Here is a 20891-nt window from a genome sequence, read left to right on the forward strand (position 1 = left end):
AAGTAGCTTTAACAAATGCTTGTAAGAGCAAAGGTCTCTGCTGGGTCACTTTAGGAAATGGTAGAGGTACAACCACAATAATCAGCCACTGACATTAAAAATACCGCATTAGGGTTTTTTCCCATCAAAAGAGGAGAAACTGCACAGTTCATAACTGACAAGTGATGAAAACACTACGCTAACAGCAGGGAGTTTCCTTTTACTAGAAAAAGTAATGCGGCTCTAATCAAAAGCAAGGGCAAGGCTTTTAATATGGCACACAGTTATTGCAAGACCTTGGTCAATGGAGAACTCAGATCTGATTGTTTATGTAGGAGTGGAAATCCGATGAAACAGTCCTACCTGTTGTGTGGAGGTATGCTGGCATTTGTGTCTCTTCAATAATATTAAGAGCTCTCGGAAGAGCAGGTAGGCACCTTTACATCTCACTGTGTTTATTGCAAGAAAGAAAAGAAGACCAAGAAAGTAGTTATGTGCTAAAGAAACAAAACTTTCTTTGCCAGACTATTACCAAAATATTGAGTTCCTCAGCAGTTCTCAAGGACTGCATCCTTTATTCAAAGCATCATCTGAACAAATGAAAATATTTTAAGATTTTATCAGCTTTGTAACTTACAACAAAGATGACGAAAAGTATTCAGAAAAAAATAACAAAAATTCTAATACACGACAACATTTTCCTGCTGTGGATTATTTATTTTTATTCCCATTCATAGTTCACTGTCCTTTACAAAACACTGTTTGACTTTTCAAAGTATCCTTGTTCTTCTTTTAAGACATTGTTTTCAGACTGCTTTTTTAAATTGCCTTTATCATGGTCAATGCTGAAAACAAACTGAAGAAAATTGACAAATTTATTCAATAAAAATATAAGCAGATATACTGCAAATAAAACATGTATTTGAGAAACAGAAATAATTATTTGAGTTTGAATACAGCTTAGGGCAAAACCAATCTATTTTGAAACTTAAAATACCCATGATGCAACTAACGTAAAATACAAATGTAAGCGGCCTATTAATTCCTGTAAAATAAAATGAACTAAAAAAGACTAGGAGGCCATAAACTAATTATTTAAAAAGCTAAATGACAAAGCACATATTCTACTAGAATTTCTAACCCAGTGTACTGTAAACATTCATACTGTATTAGTCCTGATACCAAAGTACAGTAAGTGGTTGTATTATGCAAGGTTTAGTGTACTGGTTTCCATTTTTCTTCTAATATTGCCTCATATAATAAGTGGGATACAATAAACATTTCATATAGTATTACTGCTACATTGGCCCGCTCCCACGTGCACTGCAGTCTTTTGGGAGTAGGTTTCAACTCAGTTGTCCATCCCTAATGCAAAAGCTCAAGTACGTCAGTTAAACTAATTTTCTCATTTTTCAACGAGACCACTACCAAATATCTTACTGCGTGCTTCACTGCTTTGTGGACTTGTCTACAACTTTCACCTATAAACGATTTGTCACCTTTGAGCCATAAATTGTAGCTTTTCTCAGGGCCCCAAAAAGAGCATAAGGGTGGACATCCTCTTTCATGACAAGCAGACAGACTCACCATTATCACTACACGCACCAAGAACATCCCCACCCAAGGCAATCTATGCCTTCATGAGGCCTAACATCCTTTTTTGGTTTCCTTCCAAGTTGGATATTTAGCATAATATAAAATAGCTGCCTTTTGTTTCTGCTTAGGAGGAAATTTCATTTCTTCTCCATAGAAGAACATCAGGCTACAGTAACTCACAAATTTGTCACTGCTAATCTGGAAACTCACAGGTAATTTTATCTGAAACTGAATGCAAGATGTACAAGCTTCAGCTGAAGCAGAATATTGCTGCTTGCCTTCTCTGCTGCTTAAGCTTCTCCAAAAACATCAAAGCCACGATCAGTTCTCCCCACTAAGTCTCACTTTCTGAGGCCAGTTTAAGACCTAGATCCTATGTTTTAACATGAAACAGAAAAATCAAACCTGGTCTGCCTCAAGGCCTGATCTGTATCAGTAAACCTTCTCTGGGGAAGATTTTCTACCCTAGGAGATACTCGCAGTATTAATATCTCCTTGTAGCCCCAAATCATACAAGCTGCTTCTGGAAAAGGCCCCTGCCATGCCCCTGGAAAAGGGAAAATGCCAGAAGACTAAGACTTACGGCATCCCATGTATTACAGATTTTCTTTTCAGGCATGAAGATACTATCTGATCAGTGGCCCAGGCAACGTAAAACTGTTATGCAAATTTTGTAATCACTGCAGTTACTCTTGATTTTCTGCACCTGCAAAAAGATGGGAAGCAATTCACGTTCTCAGGCTAGATACTATGCTGGGGTAAATTTACATAGTTAAACTGAAATCAAAGGAGCTATACTGATTTATAGGAGCTGAGGGTCTGCTGCAACATTTCATACCCACAGAAAAGTCTCAAGTCATTTTTTGATTTCCCAATTTTGTATGTGTGGAGGTTGTAAATATTTGATATTTGCATTCTTGTTAGAAAGGTTTTTTTCCGGATCTTTTCAAAAAGATCAAATTATCTTCCTCAATATACTGTGCATTTAAATAGAAAATTACAATGAGACTGAAGTAATCTGGTTGAATTTCCACAACTTTAACACAGCGTCCTTGACACTGCAGCATAGAGCAATGCTTTCGATAGTCTCTGATTAGTGACACTTCTTAATTCTTTATGCATATATACAAATGTGACAGTTACACTAGGATCTATATTCTTGATGTCTTACTGCTTTCCTTTTTCATTACTGAATAAACCAGGCTACAAATCTGCGATACTGTACTTAATTATAGGAAGGAGCTATCTGACTATTTCCATTTTAACTGCATTAAAAATGTCAGTACCTATTCTACGTGTAATAGCGTAAAAGCCTAGCCTAGCTCATAAACATAGAAGACATATGAAAACATGTTTCTGTATTCCCCTGAAAAGTAATTTTTACAAATATATATTTGCAAGGAGTTCACAAAACTAGCAACACATTTATTTTTCAAATGAAATGTCCATAGCCTGTAGAATAATTCAAACAGGTGATAATTAGGTGTACAGAAAGGCCACTGAGGATAATTTATATATCCCCCTGCAACAAAAAAAAAAATCAAATAAATGTTAATCGCTTATATTATGCAACGAATGATTTTTAGGATGGCACTAAATTATCTGCAAATATTATAATTACAAAGTACTGGGCAATTTACTGAAGATTAATTGAAATGATTAAGTGCAAACTGCATAATTTTGCAAGGTAGTATTAATACTTTCTGCACAGAAATGAAAAAAAAACCCCACCCAAACAAAAATGTGGTTGTTACTGGCTATTTAATGAAGTACTTTATGTACCTCATGAATGCATCAGTGGCCTCTCTTTCATTGTGCCCTTCCCTTGAAAGGGTATTACATGATTTTCACGGAGGGAAATCATTGTAGTGTTGATAATAACGGGAACGTCCAAACTTGTCTATTCTAAGGACTCAGTTTGATCTCAATGACACGGGAGCAACACAAAAATACTGCTTCATGGTCTGTGTCTAGCAGCCTTTTCTGAAAGCTGCAGCAGCTGTGGTTATTTACTGAATAAGAACTTAAGCAATTGCACATGCACTTGGAATACATTCCTCATAACCAGCAAAAGGAGGTCCACTTCAAGCAATATACATGGAAATATCACCATACAGCAGTAGTTTTAATTTATTTTCCTGAATTCAGTGCACCAGCCTCCTGCACGCAGGCTTCATATTGTGCTGTTTGGAGGTGGAAGGGGGGATGGTGATGAATCTGGAGAGCAACTTGAAAAATTGTTCTAGTCTAGGAGGGTTTTCTTACCTAGGAGTATTCTCTATTTTAAATGCAGGATACTTTTTTGAGTTTATCTTCTCTCTATTTATTACAATCTCTTGGACAGTATTTCTTTTTTTATGGCTTAATAATTCAAATGTAATTATTGAGAGAATGACAGTGGAAACCAGAAGATAAGTCAGTATTGGGAATAATTCTGGACTTCTGAGGCAATGGGAAGAAAAAAGTATGTTCTTTTTGACTAATGCATGTCACAGCTATAATGACATTGACTGTAAGATGTTTCACTTTTCATTAACACACATGCCATATGTCTTGCTTCTTGTAATAGAAGCACTGTGAGTTGTGAAATGCTACAAATGAAAATAAATTTCTCGTGCTTTTGGCTAGTTGTAACATTAAGCAACTGTGATGCTCGTTGTGCATGGTATGTTTTAAGGAATGTCTTGTTTCTACAGACCTAAATTTACCCATGCACAGAGGCATGGGGAAAGCAGGTGTATCAATTAATTCCCACTTAAAAAATGGGTAGACTTACCAGTTTTCAGTACAAGGCTGAAATTCCCTTAACACCATGCCAGTTATGAAATTTTGACTGTAACCAAAGCTAAACCTTACTTTCTGTTTAATGTGAACAGTCCAATTCAGGAACACAGGAACTTTCTGGATTTTGTCCTACTCAGTATCTCACTTTAATGTGTGTTTCAGCTCCTTTCACTTGAAGAGATCTTGCTTAAACCTAATCATGTGCAATACAGAATAAGAATGGTTCAGTAAATCTGGGCAAAAAGGCTCATCTAACATTAAAATGAAGTCTGCACGCAACATCCATTAGGACAATATTGAGAAGACCTATACAGGATTAGAGAGTAAAATTTAAAATTATAATACATGTTGCAGTCTTGGTAACAAAAGGAAATAGGGATATATTAAATACAAATCTCTTTTAAGAGATCAAAGAGATGTGAATTTCATAGCCAGATACCCCTACGCAGAGTCCCTGAAGTCAGTGCAGCTGGACAGTATTATTTGTATTGCCCTTATGTTATCTGTGTTGTCCTTATTAAGCTCAGACAGATATTTGTACCTCAAAAGGTTCATTACTGAGTGAAAGAGCAGAATCACAATTCTTTACATAATGACAAAGTACCCGGTGCACTAGAACACAGGGCATAACACCAGCAATATGCAAGCCAGCAAAAAAGTGCAAGGTTGAAAAAGAGAGGCCGGATTCTGTAAAGCATCTAAATTGCAAAAACCGTGCAATTCATAGCAGGTGTCTGTGAAGTTGCCTGAAAATGCAGTTTCTAGATTCTCTGCTGCTCTTTGCCTGGCCAGTCTCCACGTGTTGATCTGGAGAGGTAGAAAAGCAGCTTGAAAATTTACTGCGAACACTCGGCTCAGGGCGTCAGAAAAGACAGTTGCCAAGCACTGGCACGTTGCAGCCACACATGCTTTTGTCCACCTGTGTTCACTTTTCTCCCTTACACTTTCATAGCTAGAAAGGGGACTAAGTGACACATGAACGTCTTGAACCTCTTACGTGAACCTGGTGGAACATGGAGCCCAAAGAGCAGTGAAACACCAAGAACTGACTGGATGCCCACACCAATTTTGTCTTATTTGGTAAGAAGGCTGAATCACTATCAAGAGAAAACTATAGACTGATTTTACTCACAAATGTATGACAGCAGTTACTTTCCAACGCTGCATTCACAAATGCTGGCACAGCAAAATATTAAAAGAAGTCATAGCAAAACAATAAACATTCAAAAAGCAGTGGCTAAATACAATTCGTAACTGTTAGGCAAAGCTACAGCAATGCTCTTTGACTGGTACCTTATTTTACACTGAGATTACATAGACAAGTTCAAAAGTATTTTGAATTTAGACCTTTGTAATTACATCGCAATTACAGTGTCCTGGATAACAAAAGAAGATTTTGTAAAATAGGTATCTTACTCATCTTAAAAGAAATACTTTCTTTACCTGACACAGCCAGTTGTTTTTGCCTTTGCTGGTATAGATTTGTTGTTTGATGGAAAACACTTTTTTTACTATGTAAATGCAACTGATCCTGAGAAAAGTGAAATCATAAACCATCAGTAAAAATGTACTGCATTGCCCTTTAAAGCTGCTCCATTTTTGATGCACATTATGAACATATTTCATGCTGGTTTGACCAGTACTCTTCTTACAGTGTGAAAGTATATTAGTGTGAAATGTATTAATAGGTGTGGAGTCCTCTGAAGTCTCTTCCCTCATTCCGTACCAATTTGTGCCTATTGATTGAATCCAATGAAATGAGTTGATTCTATCTCACCCCAGAGTTTGAACTTGTTCTGGTTTTGTTACGGAAACTTTAAAAGGGTTGTCTTGTTTAGCTTCAGAGTCCTACGTCATATAAATATTTGCTGACCAAACCTAAAATTCAAACACTTGATTTTTCAGAGGTTTTTGTTTGGCAAGGTTATGACATTTAGCAACAACAAATAATCCCCAGGGTGAGTTATTCCTGCAGGGCTTCTGCAGCTTCCTCTGCTACAGCTGAATACTAGGCTAAGCTGGATCCCTGCTCTGAGCTAAAAGCACAAAACCTTTTACAGAAAAGACCTCAAAAAGACATGTTAAGTCTAGGAATTCAAGTTCCTTTTCTGCAGGTGAGAAGAACTGAAACCTCCGAACTGCAAAGCTGAAATCTGGTAGCGTCAGAGCCCAGCCCTGAAACCCTAGCTCTATCCATAGGAATCCTGACGGAGACTGACGCGTGCAAATGTGGATGCATTTGCCTGAATGATGACTGAGCATCTTAAGTGTGAGAAAACTAAATTAGGGGTCAGGCTCACAGGCAACAGAGATAAATTGCTTTAGTGAAGCCACAGTGATTGGTATTACCTGAGGAGCTGGTGGTGTTAGCACCTGATGTACAGTTCTGTGTGTGCACAGAGCCCAGCCTGTCTGACAGCAGCCATCGCAACTGATCCTTTAAGACTGCAAGGAATTACGGTGTCCTTTCCCTGTGTAAATGACATGACTTGCACACCTCCGCTGGTAAAAGTGCACTCTTCCAAAGGGCACTGAAAATAAATACAAGAAGTGGAATTTTTAATTACGGTTCAGAGGACTGGCGGTGCAGTCACAAACCCTGGAAAACAGGACAGCTATTATAGAACTTTTGGGAACACTGATTTTCACTGTTATGGCTGGAAAGCACTATTTAGGGATATTACTCTCCTTACCATTTTGAAAAATCATAACTCAAATATAAAATATTTCATGTTAGTAATTTTCCATTTTATCTCCTTGTTTCAACATTACAATTGAATTCTCTTCTAGAAAACATAGTGGCTGACACTCTAGAGACACTGCCTTTGCAGCTGGGTGTGTCGATGGTTCTGATTACACCTTTATGTCTGTAAATATGATCTAAAAGCCCAAATTAAAAACAAAACTCAAGCCCCACCTTTGCAAACATAATTAGACATGTTCACTAATACTATCTAAAAACGTACAAGTTTTGTACATACTTCTTATATGCTTGTTCTGTGTCATTGCCACAATAATACTGGCACATGGCACCTTCTTCGTGTCAGGCTTTTATAACGAAAGTTGCCAATAAAATGCCTGAAGTTGATTAGTAATATACAGGGTTCTTCTTTTGAGTTATGACAGTGGCTGTGTAACTCTAAATATCAAAGAGATGTTTTACAAAAAAAAAAAAAAAAAAAAAGGCAAGTGTTTTACATTAAATCTTATAAATCTGTACATAATAATAGTCTACAACACAAAAATGGCCATTAAACTGTTGTAATAGTATGAAATGTAGTAAATATAACTTCTAATGTTTTATATATTTATCATATTAATAACTGCATTCATCCAGTTGTATTTGTAGATACATATTCAATGGCACTGTAAACATTTTTTGGAAAGCACACATTAACTCTTAACCCATTAAACGTTATTGCAGTACTTTTTCATTCAAAAAGTTCAAATGCATCAATGTATCATTGATTAAAAAAAAAAAAAAGCCTTGTAATATAACACACAGTTTGACACTTTCTAGGGGTAGTAATCAAGATGAGGCGTAACAGAGAATGTTCTAGATTTCAGATTGTTTTACATTTACACCTACCATGATACAAAATTTTAAACATTACATGTAATTAAATAATACACAGTTTATGAAACAGAGTTGATTTCAGAGATCCACAATGCACAAAACCTAGTTAGTGTCTAATGGGAGTCCCCAACGATTTTTCTCTGGGACCTTTATGGAAAATTTAGGTTGGTTTTCTCTATAACATCACATAGGCAAAGAAAGTTTGAACTGAGTTATCTTTTTTTTCTCTGTACAGAGCTGCATTCAGCTGGATAAAATATTATGTTTATTTATGTTTCTTGTTGCTGGACATTCATCCAATAAGCCTTGAGCATATGCTTAAGCATCTGGTAACGGCGTTTTGTGGGGCAGGGAAACTCACTATCTGTATCCCTCAGTAAACAACGTGGTTCTAATTTTTTCCATAGTTAAGGCAACTATACTGGTACATTAGACACACCATATGCTTTTATGTTGCTTCCTACAATCTAAACAGAAAAAGTGAAAAGTTTCAAACATGCTTTGATCTTGATCACTTAGGAATTTCATCAAGCTGGTAGAATGTACTCCACTTTAGGATGGTTTACAACTGTAGATATAGCTTGTTAGCTGTTCACTAGAAAAATAAAGTATGTAGTGGCTTGAATTTGAAGACTAATCACTCATATAATTTACCAAAAAAATTAAACAAAACCAGCCAGTAAGATTCCAGCAAATGAAATTGGGAAAAACAATAACACACATACACAATTTCTGCGTTTTCAATTATTCCTACCCCATAACTTAAGCTACTCAGACCTTTGTCATCATTCCCTCTGTCTTGGGTGGGCTTTGTCAAAGGCTGTCTTCAGACACTGTAAGTGATGACGCTTGGTATCTGCCAACTCCAGCATATCGTTTAATATTTATTCTAACATATCACATAAACTAGAGAGCCATTTACATTTGTTTTCTGTTGGGTAAGGCTGTAGGTACAAATGACAGTGAACAGAAACACTTGCACAGTGGCTGCAAGGCAACACAGCTACAGTGGGCAATGCCACAGGACTGCTAGTGCTGTTAAAATCACAAGTGAGGAGCTCAGGGTGGGACTGCTCCCACTTCCAGTTACACTGTGTTTAGAGGATGACTTGACAGTGCTTGTGGTGGTTGCGGCGTCGATCTTTTTCGCAGTCGGTTTTGGTTCGTTTCTGTTTTCCGGATGGGTTTTCTTGTCCTTGAGTATATCTGAAAACATGACAGTAAATGTAAGATTAATCGCACGTCTTCTAAATAATAGCTTTAAATTCTGTCTGTTGTGGACACGTGCTGTACGCTAGCCTGAATAACTGACCTATGTACGGAGGGAGAGTGATGGGGCGCTTGTATTAATGTTTTGGTTGGACCCAGCGTGACCGCTGGTCCTCAGCACCCGCTCTTTTGCTCAGCAAGTCTGTTCTGACCAGCCTGCTCTACCTGTCTGCTTGTAGACACAGCTTGAGCAGAACAGTAGGTACTCAGCGCTGCGGTGGCTGGTCTCAGAACCTGGTTTTCTCTCAGGAAAAGTACTTTCAGTTTCACCTGGCATGGGAACTGGCTTGTGCTTTAAAACACGATGTTAGGATTGAGTGGTTTCGCAACATGCCCCAGTGAGACACCCATCAAGTTGCCGAGTGGCTGCAGGAGACGGGAGATCATGTTGACTTAATGTAACAGCCAGCTTCCCAGCTTCTTCCTGCTTTGCCACTACCTTTAAAGCAACGCATGGCCCTCGATACAGTAAGACAACCTGGCAAGAAGGATTGCTGACATGAGGCAATACATTGTTGTCTCATATGCCTTGTTCATCGACGCGGGCAAAATACGGCTACAAAGAGAATGCGTCATGTTTTGTTTCATTGTTTTTCGCAGCAAGTAGAAGGATATTTTTTTTCTTTCTGAAGTATGGAACAATATCACTGGGGCTTTTTTCTCCCTCCAGATGCATTTTAGGGCAATTCTAGGCATCTTTTATATAAAGGACTAGATCAATAAGAAAGTAGTAGAACTCCTATATTGAAAGGGGGGGAAAAAAAAAAAAGAAGGGATTTTTTGAAATGAGAAAATGACTGATAAGGGTCTGTGGTTATCCTGAGGTTCACAAGCTATTTACAAGTATTACTGAGATCATATTGCCCTTGAACCCTCTCGCTGGCATTGTGGGAAAAAAAAAAATCACTATTTCATCTGATGATGGGATGATGATTTTATAGTCAATCTGTAAAATCATATCTGAGTGCCTGGCAAAAACCAAATTCCTGCCTGGAAGAATTTATAAATTAGCAATAATTGTTCAGGTCCAAGCTTAAAGGATTTGTGATACTAATGAATGCAGTGCACATACACAAGAAAGCAAAAGGCATAGATTTGTAATGCAGATTAAACAACAGTCCAATCTTAAAATAAAAACTCTGAATCACAGAAGCAAGTTCCTGGCAGAATCTGGAAAGATGGAAAGTATTCCAGAAGTGTAAATGCAATCTGAGATCATTGTCTGCATGTCAGTAGTTCTGAACAACCATCAATAAACTCACTTGGTAATAAAAATGAGATATCGTATTGGGAAAGCACACATTGTTCTTTTGCCAGTATAAACTGTAAAAGAAATGCAATTAATTCCTCCATTTTATCATAATATCAACATTCATCCCAGGGGAACCTGTGATTCCTAGACCTGACTGGAGGGTGGCTGCAGAGAAGGGACACGGGCTGGCAAGGTGTACAGTGGGAAAAGGTTAGTCTGACACTGTGCTCAAAATTCATTATGGCAAAATGCAGACATAGCTCCTCCTCAATTCCAACTCGCAATGGAGCTAACAGAAAGGAGGGGGAGAAAAAGCATTCTCTAACTGTTTAGAAAATATCAGTATTCTGAGGACACTTAAAGAAAAACCTTCAGACTGTCATTAAAGTAAATTAAGAATAAATCATGGAAATAGGTGTGTTCTGACACTGCCTAGACTCCTTTCCATCACTGTCGTTCTCCTTTTCGACTGCGGTAAAGGCACTGTTTCTCTGCTGCCTCTTATATCATCCCAGCCTGCTGACTTCAGCTCTCTGGGGCCAGCTGATTAAATTAAGACCTCACTCAGGTAAATCTATTCGTCTCTTTCAGTTGGCCATGTCCAGCATTGTAACTTGATTGGCGTCTATAAATCGGGCAGACTAAAATGTATTAATTCGTTTATTTTCTTAATATTGACTTAACCAAAAATCTAAGGTAAGATTTAATGTTATCAGGGAGGCTGTTGGTTTTTAAAAGCTTTCCTCTCAGTGACTGCTTAATGCACTACATAACAAGCGTTAAATAATACATTAGAAAATTCTGCCTTTATCCTTTCCGTGGAAAGGACTACATTCTGAATTCTCTGTCTTGACGGCAGAGTATCTTCTGATGCTATTCATGGCCAATTCTAATTTGGGATTTCATTGTGCAAAACTGGCATTTTATTTAAAATGCTCTGTTTTCTCTCTTCTTAAAAATAAATAAAAATAGTCTCAGTCCTAATTCAGTTCAAGATTTTTTTCAATCCTATATTTAGTTTTTAAGGCACAGTTTCAGCAGCGTAAAGATTTCATGTTTTATTCCAGTTTCCTCAGAGTTCCTGTTGCTTACTCACTCCAAGGTTTTGGCTGAGAGACTCAGAGTTAAATGAGTTTTTCCTCTTAAATCTTTTTCTCAGACTCAGAGATGGGTATGCTCAGTCTACTACTGACATTCAAAATGCAAAGAAATAGTGAGCATGCTAAAAAAAAAAGTGTCAGTGTGAAGACTAGCACAGAAATGAAACTCCAGTCTCAGCAGAGCAAACCCCAGATGTTCAACACCCATGAATCAACCCCCCAGAGTAAAACTTCATAAAACCAGCCAACCAAACCCCACAACTTTGGTTTGTTCTAGTATTTACCGGCTGCGTTTTAAAGGCTTCATGGTTCCCAGTTAAAAGCTTTCTCTGTCACTAGAAACTTTCTTCCCATCATCAGTCCCTCTCTCCTTTCCAGAAACGGAGTGGTTAAAATCTTTGAAGGCTTCGGCTCACCTCAGGCTAACACATGTGACGGCGTTTTGGACACTGGCATTTGAATATTGTTCTGCACTGTTTGTTTATTGCTGCATCCTGACGTGATACAGCCACTGCAGTAGCTACTGTGCTGTTCCCTTGCCCAGGCCCCCAGTGTGTGTATTCAAACCCTGCCAGAAGGGGCACCTAGTGAAGGCAGGTGACCGCCAAAGCAGCTTTCCTGACCAGCCTTTTGGGACCCTTGCTGTGGACGAGGTCTGCCAGGGTCAGTGAAGATGGCTCAGAGACCCTCTGGGCCCTGCGATTACTGGTGAGCGCTGGGAACAGCTCACTGAGTCCAGAGGACCGAGTCCACTTCCTTAGCTGAACTTTCATCCGTGTTAACTGCTGTTAAATTCACATCTTGACAATATAAACAAAGCACATAATGAAAATTGCTTGACCTCAGTGTTTAGATCATTTAAGATTATCTTCACCTCGAAGATCTAACCGCAGATTGCTACCCAGTAATGCATGTGCCGCCCAGACGGCACGGAACTTCTCATAAATACTTATATGGATCAATACTGTTCCTCAGAGAGGCTCGCTTCGGATAAAAGGGAGAGTCAAAACTGTCACTGTCATCTAATTTAGGAACAGGAAATCTCTCCTATACGGAGGGCTGAGCATGCCTTTCAGATGTATTTCATGAGTCACACATTAAAGCACACCTTAATCTGAGGCAGTGAGGATCCAGGAGCAAAGTAATGCAAATATTACTTTATTAGGTTATTACCAGGTTATCTGACACAAGTTCAAGTCATATTGGCACCCCGGCTGTTAGCTGCCCCTCCCTGGGCTAACCAATTTGCAGTTTGCTACTGACAGGGGCTGTCAAAGACGTAACTATTTATTGGTGTATTTGCATGCTGTTGCTCTCTAAGAGTATCAGCAGGATCTACTTAAATGTCTGTTGAGGTTTCCTATTGTCCTGTCAAGGGATGAACAAGTTCATTTGCTTTCTGTTTTTTGTCCTCTTGACCGGACTTGAGCTCAGTCCTTTCTCTGTGATTGCAAATGGTGGGTGTGATAGGGGCTCTTTCCCTGCAAAGATGGGCCAGTGCCACTTGAACCCTCTCCATCTCCCGTCTGAATGATGCTCCGCACTGTCTCCACGGAGCTGAAGGGTAAACGCAAAGGCTCCCTAGACAGGCTGCTGCTGCTGTCGCCACAGCAAGTATCTCCGGAGCAAAGGAAAAAGGCAGGAAGGGAAGGGCGGTTGCACGGGCTGATCTCACACTGAAGGAAGCGGGATTAACTTGGGGGAAGCCTGTGTTTGACCTTTCAGATCCAGCCCTCGTTGCCCTTCACCTGTCAAGCTGAGCAGAGGGCCACCGGCAGGCTCTGCTTTGTATGCCAGTGCCAACGCTACGGCACTTGCGCTTGGGCAAGCAACGTGCTTGTGCCTCAGGACCTCTGTTCCTCGGGCAGAACACCTGTGATTGACCAACAGCCATGGTGCCTGCACGCATCCAGAGGCTACGGATCATCACACCAGGCAAGTGTACGACCCCTGTGAGGGAATTCTGAATAGAAACAAACCAGAGAGACTTGCCAGGCCAGTCCTGTAAATGTTAATTATAGCGGCCCGGTTTCTAATGGAGCGAGGCACTGACAGCAGAGTATCAGCGCTCACCAATCCACCATGCCCACAACAAAGTGGAGATTTTTGAACACGTTTCCATCAGTTTTACACCATGAGCTGCCAAGGGGAACTTTCAACCCAGGTATCCGGGGAGAGAGTTGCGAGGGAGGAAAGAAGGGGAGATTGTTTATTTCTGCCTTACCACATTAACTACATGAAGTCAGGCCTGTCCATTTCTTCCTAGATTTTCACGCAAACATTGTGCTTTGAAAAGACAGAATGTCAGCATCTACGATAGCAAATTTATGCCTTGGTCTTGAATGCCTCATCATGGCTGTAACGACACTCATAATGCAGGTCTAAAGTGAGCTGGTCAGTACCTGCATTTAGTCTCCATGTTGTAGCTCAGTTGCTTGATAAATTTCACCTTGATCACAGGCTTGGTTTTGGCTGACAGCTTCATAAGAAAATTAAAGCTAGGTGCAACTTGGTGGAACAGGCTCTTAAATTACAGTAGATGCTGCAGTGTTATTATTAGCTTTTTATCACCTCTGGTAGAAAAAGCTGAAATTACTTTTACATATTCAAAGGAAGGAGCTCTGCAATTGCAAAACAATGCTGTCACCATAAAATGTACCAACAATTTCCAAATAATCTATTATCCTGACATTAAGACCAGCACTAATTATTTCCAGTTACAGCTGCAGCAGACAAATGGAAACAAGAATGCTGTGGAAATGGGAATGGGAGAACTCCCAAAGTGTGAGAACTTGTGATGCCATTCTCCATATTCTGGACTGTTATTGTCTGCTATATAATACCAGCCAGTAAAGGGCAGGTGTAATATAACCCTTTCGGGGTCAGGAGGAGGGAGTAATTAACAGTTCTGTAGCCTCCCCGGTACGTACTATTCTCCCTTTTCCATTTCAGCCTGAGAATATGGTGTCCGTACAAACCTTTTTCCCGTACACCTTCTAATGGAAACTCGGCCTTAGGAGGCAAAAATCTTTTACCAGAAAAGGGAAGAAAGAACTACAGGAGTTGCAACCGAATACATCACCCTCCTAACTACTGAGTTGCGTTAGGGTTAGTCCAGCCTCTCCAGAAGACTCGTGGGACAAGATTATGAGGGTTAACTGACGTGTTCCATTTCGGTTCTGCGATCGTTCTGTTTCTGAACGTGTGACTGAACAGAAGTTGGCCTTGGGGGCATGGTCAGAAATTGGGACTAGGATTATCTGTGTCCAGTTTTTAATTCTGCATTACACTTTGTGGGATCTTTGGGAGATTACATCTCCCTGTAGGCCATCAACAGAACTACTTTATTTCCTACACATTTTGTGCATTCTGGATGTAAATTCTTCAGGCTGAGAAGAACCATACCCGCTCTCCTCAAGAAATAACATTGGCCAGAACTTTCAGGAACTACTGTTATAAAAAAAGTGCGATGAACAAAGAAAAAAAATGCAGTAAAGAAAAGTCAGGAACAACTGTGAGACAATTTGAGATGTCAGGTGCCTGGAAGCCACGTTTACATGAAATGGCAACTCCTTCCCCCATTCCCAAACAATCTTTGTGTCTATATACATTTGATGCACTATATACATATATAGAGAGAACAGATTATCTCAGCTGTACTTCTCTAAGGAAACCTATCACTGTATTTGTTTGGCTTTTGATATGCAGCTGCCATAGCAAACCCTGCATGATTTTCAGGAGCCACAGTAAAATTGTATTAGTTCTGAGGGCTAAAAAATAAACCCACAAATATAACTGCCTCAGCTCCTGCCATGGTAAATGTCAAGACAGAGCAATCCATCTTTTCCTTGGGAAGAAATAACCTAACCTAACAAACCTTGTGTGATTCAGCAGTAGAGTTCCATTAATCAGTCGGTCATTTGCAAGAAAAGGTTTTGTCATTTTGTTTATATTAATACAGGACTTATTCAAATGCAGACAAGCTGAAAGTATAAGCTTAAAACATGCCAAACATCTTTTACATTTCCTGGAAACATCTGTTTTTAGTCTAGTCCTAGGCACATGTTTGTGGTTGCATGTTTAAGCTTGTTTAGTTTGCCAGATACTTTGTACATACTGCAGCACAGCTGACATGATATCCTGAAACACAGCATGGAAGTATCTGCAAAACATGATGTTCTCCGTAAATCTGTTGAACTTCCATTGTAACTTTCATGTAATGAAAGAAACAACTATAAAGCTCTGTGACAGCCTTCTTCCATCACTGTATGGTGCAATTAATTAGTTAAGTTTAGAAATTCTGTACATGCCTCACTGGTAAAATCCAGAAGACTGAGAGCGATCCTGATACCGCATGCCTCACATGCTCAAAACTCCTATTAAACTTAATGGGAGTTTAGGGGGATGCGAGGAATGCAGGATTGACCTTTATGGTTAAAGATGAATGTGTGCTCTAGACTTCAAAGATTAGGTGCCCCTGCCAGTCTGGAGTGTGCAAGTGATCAGCACGCCAAGTGCCGAAGGCATCTGCTAAATATCACGCCACAGCTCAAAGCTGTAATTAAGAAAAATATAAACTGGCTCAAGGAAGAAAAATATTAGTAATAATTGAAAATGCTTTGGCTGTTGCTTTTGTCCTGATGATCTCATTAGTTTTGGTTACAGAAACAGTTCTCACACTGGCTGACGTGGGGCATGCTTTGTGCTCTCATTCTACCCACATCTTTCCCAGTTAAGTTTTATTGCTCAATACAAAGGTCAAATCGAAGGCTTAATTAAATTGTATATGGGGAAACTATAAACTTATTTTGGAAGGGAGTACAAAAACTTTTAAAGCCATCCCAACTCCTCTCCCCCAGACACTCCTTAATTTCTCGAGAAGAAAAAGAGCATGTGGTGTTGGCACTCTTTCCCTTAAGGGGAAACTGCACCTTTTCTTGCTTGAAAATTTGCATGTTACAAATACCCAGCCTTTTCATAAACTGCTAATTGTATTTGCAGTTGACATTTGTAACGAGGATTTTAATTTAGCTCTGCAGCTCTAAACAGACAAAGCTCCATTTTGTAAAAAGACTGGATATGATCCTATACTAGCAGTAATCTAAGTTCAGCTTGCAGCAAGGATTTGAACTTCATCTGCTTAACTTTAAACAGAGCTTCTACCACCAAAATAAATAGTTACCCACCTGCTTGAAGTTAGGCATATGTCTCTCAGCCCTGAGGCCTGAAACTGAGAAGCAGCATCTCTCTGTGCTGAAAAAACTCACTGGTCATATATAAGCACCATTTACAGTTTCTCCATGCCATAAAGTGAAAATCACAGAGCTTGAGAGGAAGGTCAGGTTTGAGTATGTTACAGCCTATGCACTACCAGTGCCAATCCCCAGGAAAGTTTACTCTTCCACATACCAAGTCAGCTGTCCCAGACGAGCATTTCCACACCACTGGGACTCTCAAAGCTCCCACTCAGCTGTTGTCTAGCCCTAGGGGCACAACAGTTCTCTAGATCCTTCGGTTCCCATCTCCAAAAGCCCTACAGCGTTTAGGTTTCTGCAGCTGAGTGTGCACACAAACCCAAGGAGCTGTGTGTTCCTGGGGCAGTGTGACAGAGGTGGCCCACAGGTCTCCTCTTCGCTGCCAGACCTCACCAGCGTAGGCTTGCAGGGTCACACCAAGACTGAAGTAGGCTCTGCCACGTTGCTACATGCCCCGACTACCTGGGTCTACCCTGAGAGCAAAGTGGCCCAAAATCCACTGGAAAGAGCTACTCAAATTAAGTTAGAAGGATGTCAGCAAAAAAGGCGAGACACTAGAAACTGCTCCGTGCCACTGAGGGCTCTTCACGCCTCCACAAGGAGATACCAGCAAGGGTGGGCAGATGGACTGCTCGCTGCGTAGGAAGCCGTCCGCTCACATTTCGGCATAAATCGATGTCGTATCTGTAAGGAGTGGGCAGGAGAAAACAAGCCGCGAGTTCCCCTGTCACCAAAGAGCTCTGGGACTCGGGGCAGACCCTCTGGCTCACAGCTGCCCTGGCCAGGCAGGCGCCTCCAACCCCTACACTTCAAGCAGCCCGACTACATCCCGGAATGTAATAATCACAAACGAGGCATCGACGTCCAGCATGGCAGCCACAGAAAAACAATCACATACATCTCTAAAAGACATCTGGAAGGTTCTTTTCACCCTGCAAACGTGCTGCTCTCATCATTCCTCACTCTTTAAAAGCCAGTCAAATTCTTCCAGCTATTCCCGTTGCTCCCCAAGAAGCTTGGGCAGACGTGATTCCTGCCACAAGATTTTGGAAGTCACCAGATCCCAAAGGCAGCAGTGAGGATTTTAAATGTTTACTGTATTTCTGTCACTTCTTGAGCACAGACAGAATCTTATACTAAAAATCTTCTGAAGAGGTTCTAATAGGATATAATCATAATTGATGTTTAATTATAGAATAAACTTTGAAATCACTTCAATCCACATGTCATCTGATTTCTTTTAATCTAGATGACAAAAAAGGATTAGTTCTAATGCCAAAGGATAGTTCTGGTCCTCAGATCAATCAGTAGGAAACATTTGTTTATTGAATCTTTCCTATATTTCATTTCAGTCAGAACAGTAATCAAAGAAACTGTGGTAAGATACTATCCTGGATTAATCATTTTAGACGTAATACCGAGAGCAGTAAAGAAAACATCACAGCATCAGGCTTGCTTCAGCTCTGGTGTGGGAAGTTTAAATTCGCCTTTTCTCCTGCCCTAGTTTGGCAACCGTTCAGCAGGCACATCTCCATTTCACATTGCTACGTTTATCCGACCAGCCAGAACCCCAGCTCTATCACCGCTGACAGTTATTGACCGAGGGGATGATTAGAGCCATCACTCTACTGAATATCTGTAGCAAGAAGAACATGTTTCATGTGAAAACACCAAACGGCTTAAAAGCATTATCTTATTAGTAGTGTGCAGTGAAACTGATGAACCCTTATCACATTCAGCAGGATGACGAATACCCACATCAACACCAATGGAAAGGAGATATACAACCAGGGGTAAAAAAATAAACTTTTCTAATAAAACGTCTTACAAAATGAAGCACCATCCATTAGCATATGCATAAGACTGTGCTCAGTCAGTGTTCAGGCTGTGGAGCAAATTAAAGGAAGGAAATTCCTGCTTGGAGCTGGCAATGATCCCATTCCCCAGTTCTGTTGTGGGAGGGTGTGAACTGCTCCTTCCAGTTTTCATGGGAGACATCTACACCAAAACCACCAGGACTGAATGTGGCTAGACTGCTAACGCTGTGGTACGTAACAGACTGAGGGCTATAAATCTTCCACCTTTTCCAGGGTAACACCGCTGCTAAACTTTACATTGGCCAGGGTTCTCCCACTTTGGCATATGGAAAAAAAAAACTTCTGCCCATAGACCACACATCAGATAAAAAAAACCCTTGAGGTACTAACTCCATCATGAGAATGATAAAAACATCATTTTTGAGAGTGATGAACATGGCATTGGAACTCAAAGGTCTGGAACTTTCAATTGGCTTCTCCCTCCACTGATGTGCTCAAGCTTGTCTGCCCCGGCGAGGCCAGCGCCAAAGCCAGCGTGGTTCCCAAAGCCCTTCTCCAGGCTCCTGCAGACGCCTCCAACAGATCATGCATGCTAAAGGGCTGGGGGTGGGGGGTGGTAAGAAAATGTGTTAGTTTTTAAGGAGGAAGAAGCTGGACAGCATGAAAGCAGCAGGGTGCTACTGCAAGCAAGTGGAGAGCAATGGGAGATGCCAGATGAGGAAATTAAACGAACTAGAATGAACACATAAAGGACCATCTCTGCTTGTTTCCATGCACAGAACTGACGTGGACATATGCGGAGCACTTCTTAGGTGACTGAGCATGCGGCTTGATTTCTGTGCGTTTCCAGCCAGCCAAAGAAGCTCTGACAGGCTCTCAGGCTACTCTTTGAGATTTTTATCAGTTATTGCCAATTCCTTTCTGTCATAGGAGCTCCAGTAAAGGGAAAAACCCGCTGGAAGTTCATGAGAGCTGACACCGTGTGCTGCGATAGATCTGTTGGCACTGCTGCAGTCTATTATGCAAATGTACATCAGTGGACTTTGTAAAATATAAATTATGTAAATGCCCATTTAGAGACTCTTCAAAATGCAGATTACTTGCCTGATGTTTGGAGACAATTAACATTTCTGATGTGAACCTGTACTCAGGGACTGCTATGCTACAGCCTCTGGATGTCTAGTCCTACAAACCTTATTTTGCATGCAAATTCAATCTTGGTATGATGGATTTTGCTGTAGAAGTTGACTGTGTCATGATCTACTTAAGCCACATATCACTGACACCATAGGTTTTAAGGAACCCTTCCATTTACTATTGTGGCAGTGCTCCTAAAGATCTGATCTGGAATTCAGGTATACACTTCTTTATTTGAGATTATGAAGGGATTTTCTTTTTAATTAAGAATTTGTATTTTACTTGATGGATAGCAAACATCTACATGTCTGCATGAAGCCATGTGGCTCATTCTCCTGGGGGGGTCAGGGTTTGAGTCCTGGTTCTCCATCTCTGCAAACCTTGGTTCTTGGCCCTGGGTGAGACTTGAGTCAAACCCAGAGTGCAACCAGCACAGACCAACAGGACTTTGGGCTTGACTACGAGCTCGGGCCATGAGCTTGACACAATAGGTCTAGGTCGATGCCTCAGGGTGCTTAGTACTCATTAGGAAGGCTGACCTCCCACTCAGGAATTAAATCAAGGAGTTAGATTTTCTTTTTCTTTTAGAGCATACTAAGCATCTTGGATTATTCTCAGTAGGCTCATTCCTGGCACCTGAGATCTTACAAAAATCCAGGCCAAGCAATATGTCCTTTGCTAGAAAAGAAAACGTAATAGAGTATCTACTTGGGTAAAGAATTTGGGGAAACTAGGTTTTCAGGAGTAGTAAACCCAGCACCTGTTGGACTTCATGAAATTCTTGTTTAACTTGAGTTGAGATGGGTGAAATTAACCTATATACCTCAACAGCGCTCTTCCTGTTTGAAGCAGTTGAATCACAGTAGCTCACCAAGGGCGTCCTCCTACTTTATGACTTCAGAGAACATTTATTCAGAGATAGCATGCGAGGATCACATAATTGGAGCCAACTGATGGAGAAAGCGCTGCATACTGAGCTAGCTGGGGAAAAAATACCTAATTTAAGGATAGATTAGAGATCTGAAGTAAAGTTCATAAAGACTGGTGTGTTTCAGAGCAGAGGTAATAGTTTCCCAGACTGGCAGAGACAGTGCAAGGTGAATGGAGGAGTCTTTCTAACCACTG

General features: G+C 40.4%; 1 protein-coding gene across 2 annotated transcripts in view; it reads right to left on the reverse strand.

The window, feature by feature from the left end:
* Nucleotides 1-570: 570 nt before the first annotated feature.
* The window catches only part of LOC102055325 (glypican-5-like), a 390460-nt gene continuing 370139 nt past the window's right edge, over nucleotides 571-20891 (reverse strand). For both annotated transcript variants that reach the window (XM_055723939.1, XM_055723937.1), the window contains one exon: nucleotides 571-9142. In XM_055723939.1, the coding sequence (XP_055579914.1) occupies nucleotides 8940-9142 (203 nt within the window). In that variant the 3' untranslated portion in view covers nucleotides 571-8939. The remainder of the gene's footprint in view (nucleotides 9143-20891) is intronic.

The sequence above is a fragment of the Falco cherrug genome, chromosome 11 (genome assembly GCF_023634085.1).
Source record: "Falco cherrug isolate bFalChe1 chromosome 11, bFalChe1.pri, whole genome shotgun sequence".
Lineage (NCBI taxonomy): Eukaryota > Metazoa > Chordata > Aves > Falconiformes > Falconidae > Falco > Falco cherrug.